Source organism: Bufo bufo, chromosome 2, assembly GCF_905171765.1.
Source record: "Bufo bufo chromosome 2, aBufBuf1.1, whole genome shotgun sequence".
Taxonomy (NCBI): Eukaryota; Metazoa; Chordata; class Amphibia; order Anura; family Bufonidae; genus Bufo; species Bufo bufo.
The window spans coordinates 776773264-776792109 of NC_053390.1; the positions used below are offsets into that span (position 1 = coordinate 776773264).

Genomic DNA, 18846 nt, shown 5'->3' on the forward strand with positions numbered 1-18846 from the left:
ATATGACATTGATGCTATCAAAGTCTGAGAAGGGCCGACCCCTTTAAGCCTAATAGGCTTCCATACTTTGTCGACCTAGGGGTAACTGTTAGGTCTTCAGCTGATATAGCAATCATTGGCACTCTTCTCTACATGTCAGAAACATCCTTTCTACTGTACCTAGGTCTCATAATTACTTTGGGATTGTTTTGGTGAAGAATTTTCATGAGAGCCATGAATAAATTGATGTATGGAAGGCAGTCCTACCATTAGGCAGCTGGAAAACTCATGTGCTGTCCTTGAAGTGTTTTCTGTTATTGGTGTCTCCTGTGACATCACAAATTTATTTTAGGCAGGGAAGCTTCTGTGACATCACAAGTGTGTTTTAGTAAGGAAAGCTCCTGTGACATCACAAGTGTGTTTTAGTCAGGGAAGCTCCTGTTACATCACAAGTGTATTTAAGTCAGGGAAACTCCAGAGACATCACAAGTGTGTTTAAGTCAGGGAAACTCCAGAGACATCACAAGTGTGTTTAAGTCAGGGAAACTCCAGAGACATCACAAGTGTGTTTTAGTCGAGAAAGCTCCTGAGACATCACAAGTGTGTTTAGTCAGGGAAGCTCCTGTGACATCACAAGTGTTTTTCAGTCAGGGAAGCTCCTGTGACATCACAAGTGTGTTTTAGTAACATAAGATGCTGTGATGTCACAGGTGTGTTTCTCTTATGCATGTTTCTGTGAAATCACAAGTGGGGTTTAGTGATTTCACTAAACCCCACTTGTGCCTGTACTTAATCACATAGAGTCTCCATGGCTGTGTAGGGACAATAGCCACTCCATGGTCCATTTTCTGACATTTCACATGGTTCTATATTTAGGAGATCATCTGGATACAATATTTCTAGGGAAGAATATTAAAAACTCTGTTCACTGCTCCCTGCTAAAATATAGATATAGCTAAAGGGTACGGAGAATTACAAGATGTCTATATTTTTGTAGAGGGAACTTTCTGGATATTAAAGTCCTGTGATCACAGCAGCATCAGCGCTGAATCAAGCAAGTCTTTCATTTCTAGATCAAATACCTTTTATATTCTTTTTATAAATGTGCTTCATTGCAAGTTATTATAACCTGTGCTATACTGCATGTGACAAACTCGGCTCCATATGCCCCCGCACCTGAATCAATAAAGACAACAGGAAAGTGTCACACATTTGCAATGTTCCTCATTATTTATTTCACACGCTTCAAATTCTGAAACAGAATCACATCTAAAACGTCATACGCAACTGTTAAGTAAAAATGCAATGTGAAGTACAAACTGAAAAAAAAAAAACCTTTGTACAAAACTTTAAAAATTAGGCAGCTACGCTGGACTGACAGTATCAAAATCCCATGCAAACCGGCTCATTGTGTTGCACGGCTTAAAGAAAGCTGTATGTGTGAATATCCCCAGTGGTGAAACATACAGAACTGTACAGTTAGTCAGATTTTTGTACATGAGTGATCTCTCCTGCTGTGTCATAGTTACAATAAAAAGACTAAAAGTAAGTGAAATATGATACACTGAGTTACCTACTGCATACATAAAATTGTTCACATTTCTTAGTTATGTGTGGCAAAGTCATTCTTGGCATTGTGTCTAGATGACGGTTGGCATTAAACTCACAGGCTACATCTTAGAAATAAATAACGCAAAAACCATGCATTACCAACCCAACATACAACGTAATGGTGCAAAAAAACAAGATAGCTACAAGACAAAGCTGATGTCTCTAGTCTAATACAGTGATGGGTGTATTCCATGCTTTAAGGTGAGGCAAACCATTCCAAGCACTTCACCACACTATGACCATCTTTTCCGATACAAAACAGACCATTTTTTTAAATTAATTTTCCATTAGTAGCAAAAACATTGTGGGCTCAATAACACTGACATAGAATTGAACAATTTTCTGGTGATGATCTTCCTTATCAGCTTTCTCTATTAGCCAATATTCAGCCAAGGCTTGTGATGTTTGAGCGACCTCCTGGTGGGGCAACGATACGGTGTCCTGTGCGGCGAGGGTTACTATCGTCAATCTGTGCACCTGAAGTTCAATGAGATAATAACACATTACAATGAGACACATTTTTATGATCATGAGATGTAACATGCGACTCTGTCCAACACTAGACTTGGACCACCCAACTACTCCCTGATGATATAATTCCATAAAGATACAGTACTGTATGCTCTTTGAAAACCAATTCTACATTTGTAGGGTGAGATGATGCTACCTTTTATGATTTCAACTAAAGGGGTCTTTATTGTATGGTTGTCTCACCACATCAACGTCATGAGAGGTAGTGACTACTACACTGTAAGGGCCTAGCTGAAATTGTAACCTATGTAACCTTTATCGCTATATTATTGAAGGTAAATGCTACATGCAGATAAAGAGATTGAGATCAAGGCCAATCTTCTGATGGACCACAATATCTGGTCCACCTCAGACACAACAAGTCTTGTCACTCATAAGGGACAACTAGAGATGCAGGATCTTTAGACTGAGTGTAGCTCTTGCCGGAAGATGAGCACACATACAAGGTACTGTAGGAGAAAATACATGTTTTTCCAGCTTAAATCACAAAGTGCACGCAGGACTTTTTTCCATCTAAAATAACGGATCTCAGACGGAAATGGTTGAATGAAATGCCAAATGTGAATAAGGCTGCGTTCACACGGGCGAGTATTCCGCGCGGGTGCAATGCGGTAGGTGAACGTATTGCACCCGCACTGAATCCTGACCCATTCATTTCTATGGGGCTGTTCAGATGAGCGGTGATTTTCACGCATCACTTGTGCGTTGCGTGAAAATCGCAGCATGCTCTATATTCTGCGTTTTTCACGCAACGCAGGCCCCATAGAAGTGAATGGGGTTGCGTGAAAATCGCAAGCATTTGCAAGCAAGTGCGGATGCGGTGCGATTTTCACGCATGGTTGCTAGGTGACAATCTATTCACTGTATTATTTTCCCTTATAACATGGTTATAAGGGAAAATAATAGCATTCTGAAAACAGAATGCTTAGTACAAGGTCATGTTATAAGGGAAAATAATAACATCTACACAGCCCCGATCCCAAACCTGAACTTCTGTGAAGAAGTTCGGGTCTGGGTACCACAGTCGGTTTTTTATCACGCGCGTGCAAAACACATTGCACCCGCGCGATAAAAACTGAACATCAGAACGCAATCGCAGTCAAAACTGACTGCAATTGCATTCCTACTCGCGCGGGTTTGGCGCGACACACCGGGACGCATCCGGAACTAATCCGGACACGCTCGTGTGAACGCAGCCTAATAATGCTCAGGATGCGTTTTTTTTACAGGATCCGATTTGGTATGTTAGTAAGAAGTACAGGCCACATAAAAGAAAGTAGGACTACATAGAGTTTGTTTGTAGTCTGTTACCATAGAGACCCATAGGTCTTCATAGAAGCTGTAAAGAATAATATGAGATTTGTAATAAAGTCAAATTCCAAAGTTGCTTCATTTTTCATTGTTGATCCAAAGGAAAAATGGCGGTGAAAGGGACACAGCTTTTAAATATGAATGATAGGAGTCAGCAGTAAATAATTACATCCTGACTAAATATTGGATTGGTTGCATATTTCCTAATATATTTCCTAATATATACTGCAACAGTTATATACCATTGTATACCGGTACTGAAAAACTGTAAAATAATGTATTCACCTGTCTCCCATAAAGAAAGAAACACAATTCATGGCTAACATAGTTTTACCTGATAAACTGAAGTTTGACCGATGAAGATTCCTGATGGGTGGAGGCTGCTGGGGTTTGGAGGGTGATGATTTAGCAGAAGGGGCAGGGGTTGTATACTTTGGAATGTCTGGAACTTCATACACTGGTCCATCATACATCCCGCGGGACACAGGTTGCAATCCGCTCACCTACAATAACGGCATCAATTTGATATTAATATCAATTGGTATCTGGAAATTCTTTGTGTTCAGGGAATATAGTATTAATGGCCCATCAATGGGACAGGGGCCCAACCGATCTGCAGAACAAAAGGGGTGTGAGGCTTGTGCAGCCCTTTCAATGATACACTGACAAACATGTCTATGCAGTTCTGTCTGGAACTGTGTGCGCTGTCCCCAGTCATCCACCATGCCAACTGTACCAGCTGGTAGTGGCACCTGCGCAGTCGCAGCTCCAGAGCCTAAGCAGAGTCTCTGCCCTTGCTCTGCTAATTAAAGGTTCGGCCCTGTCAATCTAGCGGCAGGGGGGCGCTTCTTTTCCTGCAGGGACAGCCCCCAAACGGTTAAGTCCAGCTAATAAGACAAATCAATTCATTAGAATTGGTTTGCTCATATCTACTCAAGACATAAAGTAATCTAAGAATAAAAACAAATTAATGGTAATATTAATAGTAATGATGATAACATTAACCTTGCAGTGGTTGCAAGCCTTGGGTACCAGGTGATCTGTGGTGCCCCTTTAACAGGGGAGACTGATGCTCTTGGTCTACCTCACAGATCGGCCCTGGTCCCGAGGACTGCAGCCAGACTTACTATACAAAAGCTGCTCACAGTCGCTGTACAGTACATAAGGGTTGACAGCCATGGCTTCATTGCAGGCTGGAAATACGCTTTAATGAATCCGATGAACATACCATGTTCCTTGTCTTGATGCGCTGATAAATATATTCTGGGAAGGGTTTCCGGGGAATAAACCGTCCCATTCCTTGGTTGGCGTGCAGGTTTCCATCTTCAAACACAATCTTTCCCTGGCTTATAACAATAAGTGGAGCTCCATGGCACTCCATTCCTTCAAAAATGTTGTATTCCACCGCCTAGCAAGAAATACATGTTTATAGAAGGATCATTATAACATACTACACCAAATATTCATATACACACAGCTGACAATGAAGCTCCTTGACCTGTTGCAACATCTTTCACCCAACTATTCAGAAAGAAAGCATTAAAGGAGCTTTCTCTCCTAACTGGGCATATGTGTCACGGCCTTGGTGTTGTGCGCAGTGACACTTTTGCCGTGCATGCTGGTTGCCAGCGGCAACGCGTTGTTGTCTCAGCATGTATGTGCTTTTCTCCCCTTCTCCAGGTTCCTCCCCTGTTTGGTGTCTTTGGGGTTAACTATCTGGCTGGGTATGGCCACTGGGTTGATATCTGCCTGTGGCTGGCTGGAGTAGTTGTCCTCCAGCCTTGGTGTGTGCTGGAGTTGCTCCAGTTCTGGATGTGTCATCGGTCCAGTTTGAGGGCCACCTAGTTGGACATCGATGTCACCTTGTCTTCCCTTTGTTACCTCTGTTCTGTACCCTTCCTTACATGTTTGGTATTGTGGGGAATGTAGAATTATTGTTTAATGTCAGACATGATCTCATTCCAGACATCTGCTGTCAGATAGCAGAAGTAGTGAACTCCACAGGGGTTCTGGCTTCAAGGAGGCCACATGCGTACAAATTCCCACCTTGACCAGCCAGCATGGAGGCCAGCTAATCCTACAGGAAAACCTCTTTGTAGGGGGTCTCAGCCCTTGCCCAGATCTATCATACCCCTCAGACATCATGTAACCGACGATTCATAAGGAATTATGAATCGCCCGTCCATCACAGGCATAAACTAGATATATATTTGTCACCCTGTGGCCAAGACAAACATGGCCTTGGTCATAGGTTGGCAATAGGAGGCCAGGGAGGGGAGGTATACAGATATTCCCACAGAAACCTAATAATGCTACCATGTTTGGACTCTACCTGTAGCTGGAACCCAGGCGGATCCGTTGGTCCCAGAACCATCTCCCTGTGACCTTCTGGTCTGGAGCCCTAATGGGTTTTGTGGGTCCTTGGCTGCCAGCACCAGAAGAGGAGGAGTGGACCCCTCCCAGAGGCAGGGAGGGGAGGGGCCGGCTACAGGCCAAAAGGCCCATGCAAGCCAGCGGGCGTGTCTTTTTTCTGAAGGATGGTCATGCTGCATCACGTGTTTGGAAGGGACCGGGAAATGGCTGACATCACTGCCTCCCAGGTGACGACGGCCAAGGATTACAGTAACCATTATTCATCAACCCAAAGTACTCATCCATCTGGTAAACTGACTTTTTTTTCTCTGTTTAATCCTGTTTGTACCATACTACCTATATTTGCAACCTCAGACCACTGTATATATTCTTTGTGTGTATAGTGTTATATCTAGCAAGCCCTTAAAGCGATTAAATATATAATTTAATCTTGTGCTGTCTGGTATCTCGATCACGAATTCCCACGTCCGTGTTTTGGCCTAGTTATACGCTACTGCGGGTTGGTTTCCCACCCTATATAATCCCATTAGCGGACCGTGCTTATATCAAACGAGAAGCTGGTGGACGTATATACCCGGGCTGAGAAAGTGCTGATTCACTGGGGCAGTGAAAAGGCTCCCTCAGCTTGTTGCCTCTCTGTGCCCATGTGGACAGGAGGAGTGTGTAAAAACTGTACCAAGCTGACCTTACCTGCTACTCAGGGACAGCGTAACGTCACGCCTTGGTAACTAGTGACTATACCGTATCTCGCTGGCCCTACGTAGTTGACGTTAGTCGGGGTACGGTATTTGTCACAGTTATGTTTGGTGTGGGTTTATGTTTTAGGTGTGTTGTAATGTCTAGTTTGGTGTTCCATGTCTGGTATGTTTGGTGTTGTTATCCAGAATGGTTGCTAGACATTTCCCCTGTCTGTTGTGTCCTCCGGAAGGGGGTCCCTAGGTTCAACGGAGGGGGAACTACCAGTCAGTTAGCAGCTCTGCCTGGGGCTGCCATGCATCCTGTCCGCATGGGGGTCCAGGCAGTTTTCTGGTTTGCTGGACTCCGTGTTTGTTGTCTTTGTGCTGTGTCCTGGTAGGTGATCAGGTTCCAGTACGGAGGCACGGGTTCCAGTCGTTGTTGCCTCGGCAGGTGAGTGCTTCTTGTTGTGGGCTCTTACCTGCCTATCCAGTTGCTGTCTTCTGCCTTTCCTTTCCTTGCACCTAGGCCTGTTGGAGACTCCGGTTCATCCGTGTTGTGGATGAACTGGTCGTCTCCTTTTCCTGACCTTTATCCCAGGGATCATCAGGGCCGGTTAGGGTCCGAGGTTCTGATGCATGAGCCCTCCTACCATCTGGGTTTGCTCATGCGATTAGGAGGTTAGGGCTAGGATAAGGGTTGCAGAAGGAGGTGATCAGCTCCCTTTTCCCGGCATCCAGGCCTAGTTGCTACCCCATATTGCCCACATTGTACGGTGGGGGGTTTCCACCACTCCCCACAGTGACAATATGGATGTTCCCAGCTCTAGACGCCTCTCTATGGATCAGAATGGATAACTGTTCTGTAAGATTAGGATTCACTCTGGCATAATATAGATTTAATACAACTAAATGGCCACCATGTAATACTACATTACTTCTGCAGAGGCTGCTGCAAGGAAATTATCTGGTTGGACATGGCCTTCCCTGGAAAAATCAAGCCTTGTCTTTTTTAGATGGCGCCTTTAATGTGCTCCATTGTTTCCCTTAGCACGTCATTTATAATACTGCATTCCTCCCATGTGGCAGAGATTGGTCCTCCGCAGGCACCAGGGGCTGGGTACGATGACATCCTCCGCACCCACTATATTTACCAGTACATTAGATTTTGTGAACTCACCGATTTGTGGCTTTTTGCAGAAATTGTCTTCATCTTATCAGGATCCCAAATGACCACATCGGCATCAGAGCCGACTGCTATTCTCCCTTTTCTTGGATAGAGGTTGAATATTTTAGCAGCGTTTGTACTAGTGACTGCGACAAACTGGTTCTCATCCATCTTACCAGAAGCCTGTGTGAAAAAGCAGGAGACTGGTGATTGTAACGAAATAATGGGGTCATTATCATCACCTTACATCAACGTACACCTAATGTGGCTCGAAATAGTGACATGCAATGATATTGCCAGACAGCAGCATCACATGGGGTAAAGCCAGAAGCACACAGCTAGGGGGCACTATTGTAAAAATTAAAATGGGGTCTCCTTCTGATACTGGTTGGAATCACCATACCCCATAATCACCTAGAATAGGCAGACTTGTTCTTTGGATTGATTCTCTAAACTATTTGCTAACACTGAATGGCCTGTGGAGAGAGTAGCCCAGCAGATCAGAGGTTCCCACTGCCCAAAAGGCAAGAGGATGGGGCCTGCCTGGGCTGGGCACCTTCTCTCCAGGGCCCCATAGCAGTTATATGGACTGCCTTTATTTTACGGGTATCTCTATTAGAACCTTACCACAGCCTTGTCCCAAACAATCGTCATTCTTTCTTCGATACCATTCACACCCTCAGGGATAAGAGTGAAGTTATCTTTTCCTATGGCTTTCTGGGCCGTGCTGTAGGAGCAGTGTCCACTTCCGGTAACTTGTAGATCTCCGCTGGAGAACAACTTTCATGTTAGGTCAGTACATGTACATTTTAACTTTTATGCACATTATAGAGAACTACTAAAATAAATGTAAGAATGTGAAATAACAGCCTGATCAGTACAAGTGGGCAAAAAGGTCAGGAGAAAAAAGCAAAAAAAAACTAAACTAAATTATAAACAAGAGACATAAGAAAACTTTTTGTACTATATATTAAAAACAGGAAAGCGATAAAGACACAAAATACTTAAAGGCTATGGACACCTTATGGGAATTTTTTTTGTGATAGAATTATTTTTTCCATTGGTCTTTGTTAAAAAAAAATTCAGCAGTTTTTGTGATACATGTGGTTAAAAATCAGTCTATTTGCAGACTGTCCCTCCTGAGTTCCACCAGCTGACGGCTCATAAACATTCATGTACGCCATATTCTTATCAGTTTGATAAATGTTTAGCTATAATGAGTGTTTATGAGGTCAGGAGATCAGAGATAACAGCTACATATGAGCCCTCAGATGACGAAACTCAGGAGGGACAGTCTGCAAACTGATTCTTAACCCATATATCAAAAAAAAATATTTTTAGCCCCAAATGAGTAACATGCAAGCCCCAAAGGTGGCCATAGCATTTAAGGTGAATGTCAGCCACCACTAGGGGGATCTTAAGATAGCATGCATAAGTAAAAATGTATGCAGCTCCCCCTAGTTGTGGATCCAAGCACCCAGAATTGTGCACATTTATGGCATAACCACAGCATAAACAAGAAATCAAATTAGACCAACACCTCCAAAGAACATGTAATAACCAAAGCTTATGTCATAAATGTCTTAAAGATGGGTCTCCTGATCTTGTGGCTTCTGTGAGTAGAAAAGTGGCCACTTCTATGGGAGTTATAAATATAGTCAATACACACATTTATGCCATATTCTGTGGATATGTCAAAAAAGTCTTGGTTAGGAATAGCCCCTTGAATAAAGATCTTGGGTGTAATTTATCACAGACTAGCGTTTCACACACCGGTCTTAGTAAAATTGGCGCCAGAATAATATACAGGCCTCTTAATCAACTTGTTGCATCTGTGATGTACTTGTGCCCAAAATCAAAACCTACAGTGGTGCTTCAAAGTTGATGAACCCTTCAGTTAGTGGCTAATGGTATTTTCTTCAATATCTTCAATACTTTCTCATCAGCAAAGAACTTTTCTTCAATGGCTTATTGAAATAACCATTGATATAAGAGATTCCACCAGGATCCCAATTATATCCATTTTAACTTTTGTGACTATTTTATGGTACAACTTACTAATGTACGTTTGATATCTCACCGATTCTTTGACTCTAAGGCATAACCATGACCATGGTGGTTTCCAATCCATATTACAAAGGTTGTCCCATTTGGCCACTTCTTTGAATTAAGCACCCCAACAGCAGTTATTCCCAGGGGACGCACTATGAGGTTGTTTACTTTGATTATTTCAGAAGAATAGGCGACCACTATAAATGCATGGTTGTGTTGAGTCTGCAGATAGGGAGATGCTTTTTAAGCAGCTCTCAACTTTGTTTCATTGAAAGGATCCTCTTTATGATGTTCATATGTTCTAGCAGGGTATATGAAAATGGGAATCCATACTACTACATATTACTGTATTATAAACATCCAGGTATTTTTGCAATATGTTTCACCTTCAGGGGAAAGCTCCTTCAATCCTTACCATGCCAGCATAGTGTTCAGGTAGTCAGGTGTGGTAGGATCTGGACTGAGAGGTGGGGAGGTAACAAAGGCTGCAGCTTTTGCCCAATTTTTGCTCCAGTAATGGGTTCCATCTGTTCCTAAACTTGCCGTAATTGGCTCACCAAACACTAACGCACCTTAAATCGAGAAAGATTTTGAGTCAAAGTACATATTACAATCAATATAGCAATGCAATGATATTCATCCTATGGGTCACTATGGAAGAACATTTTTGTAAATATGTGAAGTCCCCCAGAACCGACGCCCTGCAAAGTGTTAATTTGGTATATTACTAAAATGATTAATGCTTTGTATTATGCTTTGTATACATTCCCTAAAGCTGTCTGTAGATGACACTGTCTAGATAAATATGCCCTGACTCAGCAGAGGGAAATAGCTTTATCCTCTGAGGGAGGAGCTTTCTAGTGAGTATTGCATCAGCCACTTCAGTTTAGCTCTGCCTGCTGTTATTGGCAGAGGCTAGTTCAGTATAGTTCCAGGAGAAACATCATTCCTGTTGAGAGAACAATTCTCGAGAGAAAGCAGGAGAACACATTTCTAGACTGTCTAGGACCACAAGGCCATGTATGCTAGCAAGGCATTCACAATTTATGGTCGATAAAGATTGTGGTGCTTGTGGAAGGATTAACAGGTTTGACCATTTGAAAATCTGCATCTCTCGGGATATTGCAGAGCTGATTGTGAGACTTATTGCATGGGGATGGTTTGTAGATTCTGGAGCCTACCACACTTTCTTGCTATGTGTGTGGATGGTTTGTAGCCTGGGACACCTACCAAATTTTTATGAGTTTTGCACGCATGCATCTTGGAAAGGTGTCTGGAAGGAGATCAGGGATTATTATTATCAACATTGTTACTGTTTGCCTAAATACAGCTATTGGGAAGAGACTGCACTGTGACTTCCCTTGGTACTGTGCTTTGATATCGTTGGATGTACTACAACTCCCTATCTGCATTTTAGTAAACAGAGACTTGTTTATTTTCTACTATCGACCTGGTTACTGATTCCAGCACCATTCGCCAGCAACAGCACTTACATCTCCTACCTTGCATACGTACTAAACTCATAACACCAAGGGCACCTCAACTACCATCAGGCAGTAGGGTTTGCCCCGAGGGAAGAAAGGGTGTGCCTTCCTATCACTGCCTTGACCCTAGGGAGCATCAGTGTGAGGACTGCCATTGTGAATAATGATTGCAGCCAGAGCCACTACCACTCCCATCCTTTGCTTCACTCCTCCGGGGCTTGGGGCATTTAGACAAGAGATGGAGGTTTGTCTGCACATTCAACCCAATGATCTATCGTTGGTAAGTAAAATCTAATGGCATGGACATAAGAACTCAAGTGGGTACCTACTTGAATGCTGAAGGCATGACACCAAGTAGCCAAGTGACAATACGAGCAGGCAATGCCCCCCAAGACCCTGCAAGAGTGAGGCCGCAGTAACATAACCTCCCACACAGTGCTGCATCTATAAATGTGGGTAGGTCAAAATGCTTCAATAGAAACCCTGTAAGTAGTAGAAAGCTTGATGATGATCATTATGGGATTAAGTCTAAAAGACCACCTCCTAGAAAAGACCACCTCTGAAATGATTGCTGGGGATCTGACCATGGTGACCTCTACTGATCAGGAGAACAGGGTTCATCAGTCCCCGGTGTGATTGGAGTGGTCATGTGTATGTGTGACCACCCTCCATTTACTTCTATGAGACTGAGGGAGAAAGCAGGGATGGATTGGCAATAGACCTTACAGGAACATTTCCCGGTGGGCCGATGCCCAGAGGGCCGCCTGGGTATTCCTCATCACCAGCCAGTGAAAGTTTTTGGGGATGTATTTTGCGCTTCTGGTAGTATTTTGTGATGGACTGTGGTATTTGGCTCTGTTAGAGTAGTATAATGTGCCACAATATGGTATTGCTGGCCCTGCTTTCCATGAATTTGTATCTAACAAAAAAAATAGGGCCACTTTCAGTATTTTTTTCCAGGGCCACTTTAACTTCCCAGTCCGCCCCTGGGAGAAAATCAACCTCGGTATTCAGCAGTCCCATAGAGACTAAGGCCCCTTTGACACGAGCGAGTTTTCCGCGCGGGTGCAATGCGTGACGTGAACGCATAGCACCCGCACTGAATCCTGACCCATTCATTTCAATGGGGCTGTGTACATGAGCGTTGTTTTTCATGCATCAGTTCTGCGTTGCGTGAAGAATGCAGCATGTTCTATATTCTGCGTTTTTTTCACACAGCCCCGACCCCATAGAAGTGAATGGGGCTTCAGTGAAAAACGCATTGCATCCGCAAGCAGGTGCGGATGCAATGCGTTTTTCACTGGTGGTTGCTAGGAGATGTTGTTTGCAAACTTTCAGTTTTTTATCACTCGCGTGAAAAACGCATATAAACGCATTGCACTCGGCCGGAAAAAAATGAACAACTGAACGCAATTGCAGACAAAACTGACTGAACTTGCTTACAAAATGGTGCGAGTTTCCGGAGCCAATCGTGACGCTCGTGTGAAAGAGGCCTAATGGAGCAGTAGTCATCTATGCCCGACCACTCCGTTCACATAAGGAACTTGAGTACCCCTGTTCTTGTGATTAGTGGGACCCCTAGACCACCTGTAGATAGATGATAAATGCTGTTGGTGGACGCTTTAATACATAACTTCTAGTAAACACATTAATTCCTAGTTAATAACACAGGCCGTTTTATCAGAACTGTATAAAAGTAAATCCGGCCCTGTTACCTATAGCAACAAATCACAGCACAGCATTCATTTTTTTAAAGCAGCTTAAGAAATGAGAGCTGAGCTCTGATTGGTTGGTATGGGTAACAGTTCAGTGACCACCATGTTGGCTAGTGTAGATTACCTTTCTTCCTGGCTTGTGCGATGACATCAGCAGAGCTCTTGCTCATGACTTTGGTAATATACACAGGGGCGTTGATTTGGCTTGCTATGGCAATGGCTCGAAATACTGCCTCAGCTTCAAGCTGCAAGACGACCAAAAAAGCAATTACTTAAAGGAGTTGTCTCACTTATGCAAATAGTATTTATCATGTAGAGAAAGTTAATACAAGTCACTTACTAATGTAATGTTATTGTCCATATTGTCTCACACTATAGGAAAAGGCACCACCCTGTGTGCCACCAGAGAGGCAGGCACTTTTTTCTATGGTGTGCGAGCACGACCACCGCTGATGGATTGGAGGGTGGTCGTAACCCCTGATATGAGCAGTGCAGAATGTGATGGAGAAATGAATCCAGCCAGCAAAGGAAGCAATATGGACAATCACAGTACATTAGTAAGTGCCTTGTATTAACTTTCTCTACATGATAAATGACACTTACTGAAGTGAGACAACCCCTTTAAAGCCCAATTCCCCCTGTAAGACCATTTTTCTGTAATAGACCCCCGTCCCCCTTCTCCAAGTTCTGATGCGTCCATCTCTTCTCAGTTGTTACCTCCTTTCATTACTGGTGATCAGACAGTAATGTGTCATCCCATTATTAGCAAATATAATGATATACACACACATATACATCAGCCATAACATTAAACCTACTTAACCACTTCACGACCACCCGTTGACTATAAACGTCTTTGGGTGGTCGTTTATCTCTGAATCGACGTTCTGGAACGAGATGGCAGCTGCATGCTAATCGTGCAGCTGCCAAGGAAGGGGATCTGCTGCATAGCACCCCATGGAGAAGGCAGGGACCTGCCTTCTAGATTGCTGTATACAACGAGCGCTGTGTATACAGATCAGGAAGCGCTATGCCACTTCCTGTCCCGGCCTAGTGGTCATGTGGAAGAGTGCAGGAGCTGTCGGGTCTTCTACAGACCTCGATCAGCCCTGCACTGAGGCTGCACAGCGCTGTAATATGCTGTACAGCCTCTCTGGGGGGTGTATCTCCACTGTAAGTGGAGCTACTATGTCAGCCCCAGTTACAGGCGAAATCAATAGTGGGAAAAAAAAAAGTGAAGTTAAATGTCCCCCAAAGGTCTTGTATGACCTTATGGGGGACGCAAAGAGTAAAAGACAAAAGAAAAAAAAGAAAGTGTTTTATAAAAAAAATTCCCTAATTAAGTAATAAAAAAAAATGTTAAAAATTTTAAAAAATGTATAAAATAGACATATTTGGTATTGCCGCGTCTGTGACGGCCGGCTCTATAAATATATCACATGACCCACCCCGTCCGATAAACACCATAAAAAAATAATATTGAAATGTGTCAAAAAAGCCATTTTTGTCACCTTATCACAAAAAGTGCAACACCAAGTGATCAAAAAGGCATATGTCCCACAAAATGGTACCAATAAAACCATCACCTCATCCCGCAAAAAATGAGCCCCTACATAAGAAAATCGCTCAAAAAATAAATAAAAAAACTATAGCTCTCAGAACATGGAGACATTAAAACATCATTTTTTTTTGTTTCAAAAATGCTATTATTGTGTTAAAGTGAAATAAATAAAAAAAAAGTATACATATTAGGTATCGCCGCGTCCGTAATAACCAGCTCTATAAAAATATCAGAATACCTAAACCCTCAGGTGAACACTGTAAAAAAATAAAATAAAAACATTCCCAAAAAAGCAATTTTTTGTCACCTAACATCACATTAAGTGCAACAAATCTATCTATCTCATATCTATCCAGGGGCGGGCTGGGCCGGGGGGCAGGGAGGCAATTGCCCCCCAGGCCGCCCTAAATAAACGGCCGCTGGGCCGCCCGTCTTAAAAAAAAAGATATATATTTTTTTTTATTCTTCAGGGCCGCACCGCCGATCTTTACCACAGGCGGCGCGGCCCTGGATGTCATTGCGGCCGTGCTGTGTGTGCTGTGGGGCAGGGGGAGGGAGAGGCGTGTCCCTCCCCTTCTATCAGAGGCCGGCTCAGGCAGTGCGATGACGTCATTATCATCGCGACGCCTGAGCACACAGCAGGGACACAGGCCAGAAGAGGCTTGCATCGCTGCTGATAGAGGTAAGTATTAGTGTGGTTTTTTTTTTCTTCTTTGCGGGGGGCTGGCACTATGGGGGGGATCTGGCACTATGGGGGGATCTGGCATTATAGGGGGGATCTGGCACTATAGGGGGGGCTTACACTATAGGGGGGGCTGGCACTATGGGGGGGGATCTGGCACTTTGGGGGAGCTAGCACTATGGGGGGGGCATCTGGCACTATGGGGGGGATCTGGCACTATAGGGGGGGCTGGCACTATGGGGGGGATCTGGCACTATGGGGGGGCTTGCACTATAGGGGGAGCTGGCACTATAGGGGGCTGGCACTATGGGGGGGGATCTGGCACTATGGGGGAGGGGGGATCTGGCACTATAGGGGGGCTTGCACTATAGGGGGGGCTGGCACTTTGGGGGGGATTTGGCACTATGGGGGGAATCTGGCACTTTGGGGGAGCTAGCACTATGCGGGGGCACTATAGGGGGAGCTGGCACTAGGGGGAGCTGGCACTATGGGGGGGCTGGCACTATGGGGGAGCTGGCACTATGGGGGAGCTGGCACTATGGGGGGGCTGACACTATGGGGGGGCTGGCACTATGGGGGGGCTGGCACTATGGGGGGGCTGGCACTATGGGGGGGCTTGGCACTATGGGGGAGGAGCTGGCACTATGGGGGGGCTTGCACTATAGGGGGAGCTGGCACTATGGGGGGGCTTGCACTATAGGGGGAGCTGGCACTATGGGGGGATTTGGCACTATGGGGGGGGATCTGGCACTTTGGGGGGGCACTATAGGCGGAGCTGGCACTATAGGGGGCTGGCACTATGGGGGAGCTGGCACTATGGGGGCGCTGGCACTATGGGGGGCTGGCACTATGGGGGGGGGCTGACACTATAGGGGGGGTTGGCACTATGGGGGAGGAGCTGGCACTATGGGGGGGGCTTGCACTATAGGGGGGGCTAGCACTATGGGGGGGCTGGCACTATGGGGGGGCTGGCACTATGGGGGGGCTGGCACTATGGGGGAGCTGGCACTATGGGGGGAGCTGGCACTATGGGGGGGGCTGGCACTATGGGGGGGGCTGGCACTATGGGGGAACTGGCACTATGAGGGGGATGGCACTATGGGGGGGGAGCTGGCACTATGAGGGGAGCTGGCCCTATTGGAGGAGCTGGCACTATGGGGGCATTTCTTGCTGGCACATTATGGGGGGGCACCATGGGGGAGAGGAGCACTATGGGGGTATCTGGGGGCTCTAAAGGGGCTTTTTTTTTTTTATTATTGGCACATTCTGGGGGGCACTATAGGGGAGAGCAGCACTATGGGGCATCTGGTGTTACTATAGGGGCATTATTTGGGGGCACTATGGGGAAGTGGGGGCTCTAAAGGGGCCTTTTGTATTGGAACATTATGGGTGGCACTATGGCATTTGGTAGCACTAAGGGGGCATTTTTTACTGGCACATTATGGCAGGCACTATAGGGGAGAGCGGCACTATGGGACATTATTTGGGGGCACTATGGGGGAGTGGAGCACTATTGGGGCATCTGCTGGGGGCACTAAGGGGCATTTTTTTACTGGCATATTATGGGGGACACTATGGGGAAGGGGGAGAGGAGCAGTATGAGTGCATTTACTGGGGCACTATATAGGGGTATTTTATACTGGCATACATTATGGAGACATTAGCTCAACTGCGGGCACTAAGCGGGGGTATTTCATGTACTGTCATATTATAGGGAAAATTAGTACTACTAGGGGGTATTATGGGGAGCTTTACTACTACTGGGGGTCTATGAGGAACATGATTACTAGGGCACTATAGGGGCATTATTACTACTAAGTGTGCTCTGGCAGAGAATTATTTCTATTGGTGGGATTTTGGGGGGCACTGTTACTTTGGGGGAACCCTGGCATAGTATCAGCTAAGCACAATTATTTTTGGGGGACATTATCTTTATACTATTAGTGTCTGAGCGCAGTTATTTTTTAGAGCACTGTGTGCCAATAATTGTTTAAGGGGGCACTATCTGTGTGGTAGTAGTATTTCCAGGGGGACTGTTTCTGCAGTATAGTAGTGGGGTTGGCAGGAAACTAATGTCTGTTTCTCAATCTCTGCAGAGACGGGAGATGGCAGAAAAATCATCATGGCGGTCTGGTCTGAATGGAGAAGATGAGGAAAGAGAACGTCTACAACAAAGGTGACATCACTGGATGTAAGAGGTAGGGGGCGCTATGTAGGAGAGGAGATGCTCCGGCTCCTCCCCCTGCCATTTGCAGAAGGAGGATTCAGAGCAGGGTGAGGACAGCCAAAGGGGCAGCAGGCCACGGGCGGGTGGCAGATGGTGGGGGGAACCACAAGCCTTGAGCAGGATCAGGGGAGGGAGGAGAGCGGAGGAGCTTCCTGGCTGTAGCTTGTTGTATAAGCAGGCAGTGCAGCCAGGACAGGCCTCCCCTCCGTATGATATGTAGACAGGCCTCAACTATAGAATGTCAGCTGTACAGTGTGTGTTGGGAGTGGCCTATTATATGTAGGAGGGGCTTCTAATAATGGGCGGGGCTAAAAATGGGCCACTTGACTGGATTTGCCCCCCAGGACTAAGGCTGCCAGCCCTCCCCTGTATCTATCTCATATCTATCTATCTATCTATCTATCTCATATCTATCTCATATCTATTTAATATATATATCTATCTCATATCTATCTTTCTATCTCATATCTATCTTTCTATCTAAAATCTATATACCTATCTAGAAAAAAAAAATCCATGCTGCTCCAAAACGTTGTTCAATACAACGTTTCGGTCCTTTTACCAGGACTTTTCTCAAGCATTATAAAAATACTATGTGAGAAAAGTCCTGGGGACTGAAACGTTCCATTGAACAATCTAAAATGATGGAAGAAAGGCAGCATTCTGGACCAAGTAGATTGCATTGACTGTTAGTCCGGGGTCTGGACTGTCCGGCTCCACCTATTAGGGCAGCACAGAGAGGAGACAGGGGCTGGCAGCACACATGTCAGGTCATTAGAGGGCGACACATTCTGAACTCCCCAGTAAACCACAGGAGCAGAGGAGGCCATTACCTTCACAGTGCAGGGCCTCCGGTGAGAGAGGGGAAGGGGCCAAGGTCTGCCTGACTGCTGTGGAGCCCCTGCTATGGATGCAGCCCCCAGCTCCTCACTACAGCATAAGGACCCTGGGGACTACATTGGGCGGGAGACCAGGGACCAGCGCTCCTTGCTGTGCTGTCTGTGCTCTTCTCAGGTGCGGCCACAAGCTCTCTTCCACTTCTGTCTGGGTAGCTCAGCAAGGGGCCCCATTTAGGGATGGGGGCCCTAGGCCATTGCCCTGTTTGCCCCCCCCCCCCTAACACAGGCCCTGATGCTCAAATCAGATATAGAGCTCCAAATTCCCTGCGTAGACATAAAGTTAAATAACAAACTTCAGGCTGCCTGCAACCACCACTAGGGGGAGCTTATGAGCTAATATCGTAGTCAGCTCTTCTGCCTCCGTCTAGTCTTAGCTAAAGTCAGACAGAAGTCAACCATATTCAACTCTTGGCTATCGTGAGTTCCCCAAAAATGGACCTCTGATAGAATACTAAATGAATCAGCTTACAATACTGGGCCTAAAATGCAACACAGCACTGAAATGGCAAAATAAAAATAAATTACACTGCAAAAAAAAAAAAAAATTGCTGACAGGATGCCAAGCGGGAAGGTTTCTAC

General features: G+C 45.3%; 1 protein-coding gene across 1 annotated transcript in view; it reads right to left on the minus strand.

Annotated features, from left to right (window-relative positions):
• Positions 1 to 1975: 1975 nt before the first annotated feature.
• CRMP1 (collapsin response mediator protein 1) overlaps positions 1976 to 18846 on the minus strand; it is a 76142-nt gene continuing 59271 nt past the window's right edge. Inside the window, exons 8-14 of the mRNA XM_040420569.1 lie at positions 13023 to 13143; positions 10115 to 10271; positions 8275 to 8416; positions 7660 to 7830; positions 4661 to 4840; positions 3767 to 3935; positions 1976 to 2067 (exon numbers count right to left, since the gene is read on the minus strand). Coding sequence (XP_040276503.1) covers positions 1976 to 2067; positions 3767 to 3935; positions 4661 to 4840; positions 7660 to 7830; positions 8275 to 8416; positions 10115 to 10271; positions 13023 to 13143 — 1032 coding nt within the window. The remainder of the gene's footprint in view (positions 2068 to 3766; positions 3936 to 4660; positions 4841 to 7659; positions 7831 to 8274; positions 8417 to 10114; positions 10272 to 13022; positions 13144 to 18846) is intronic.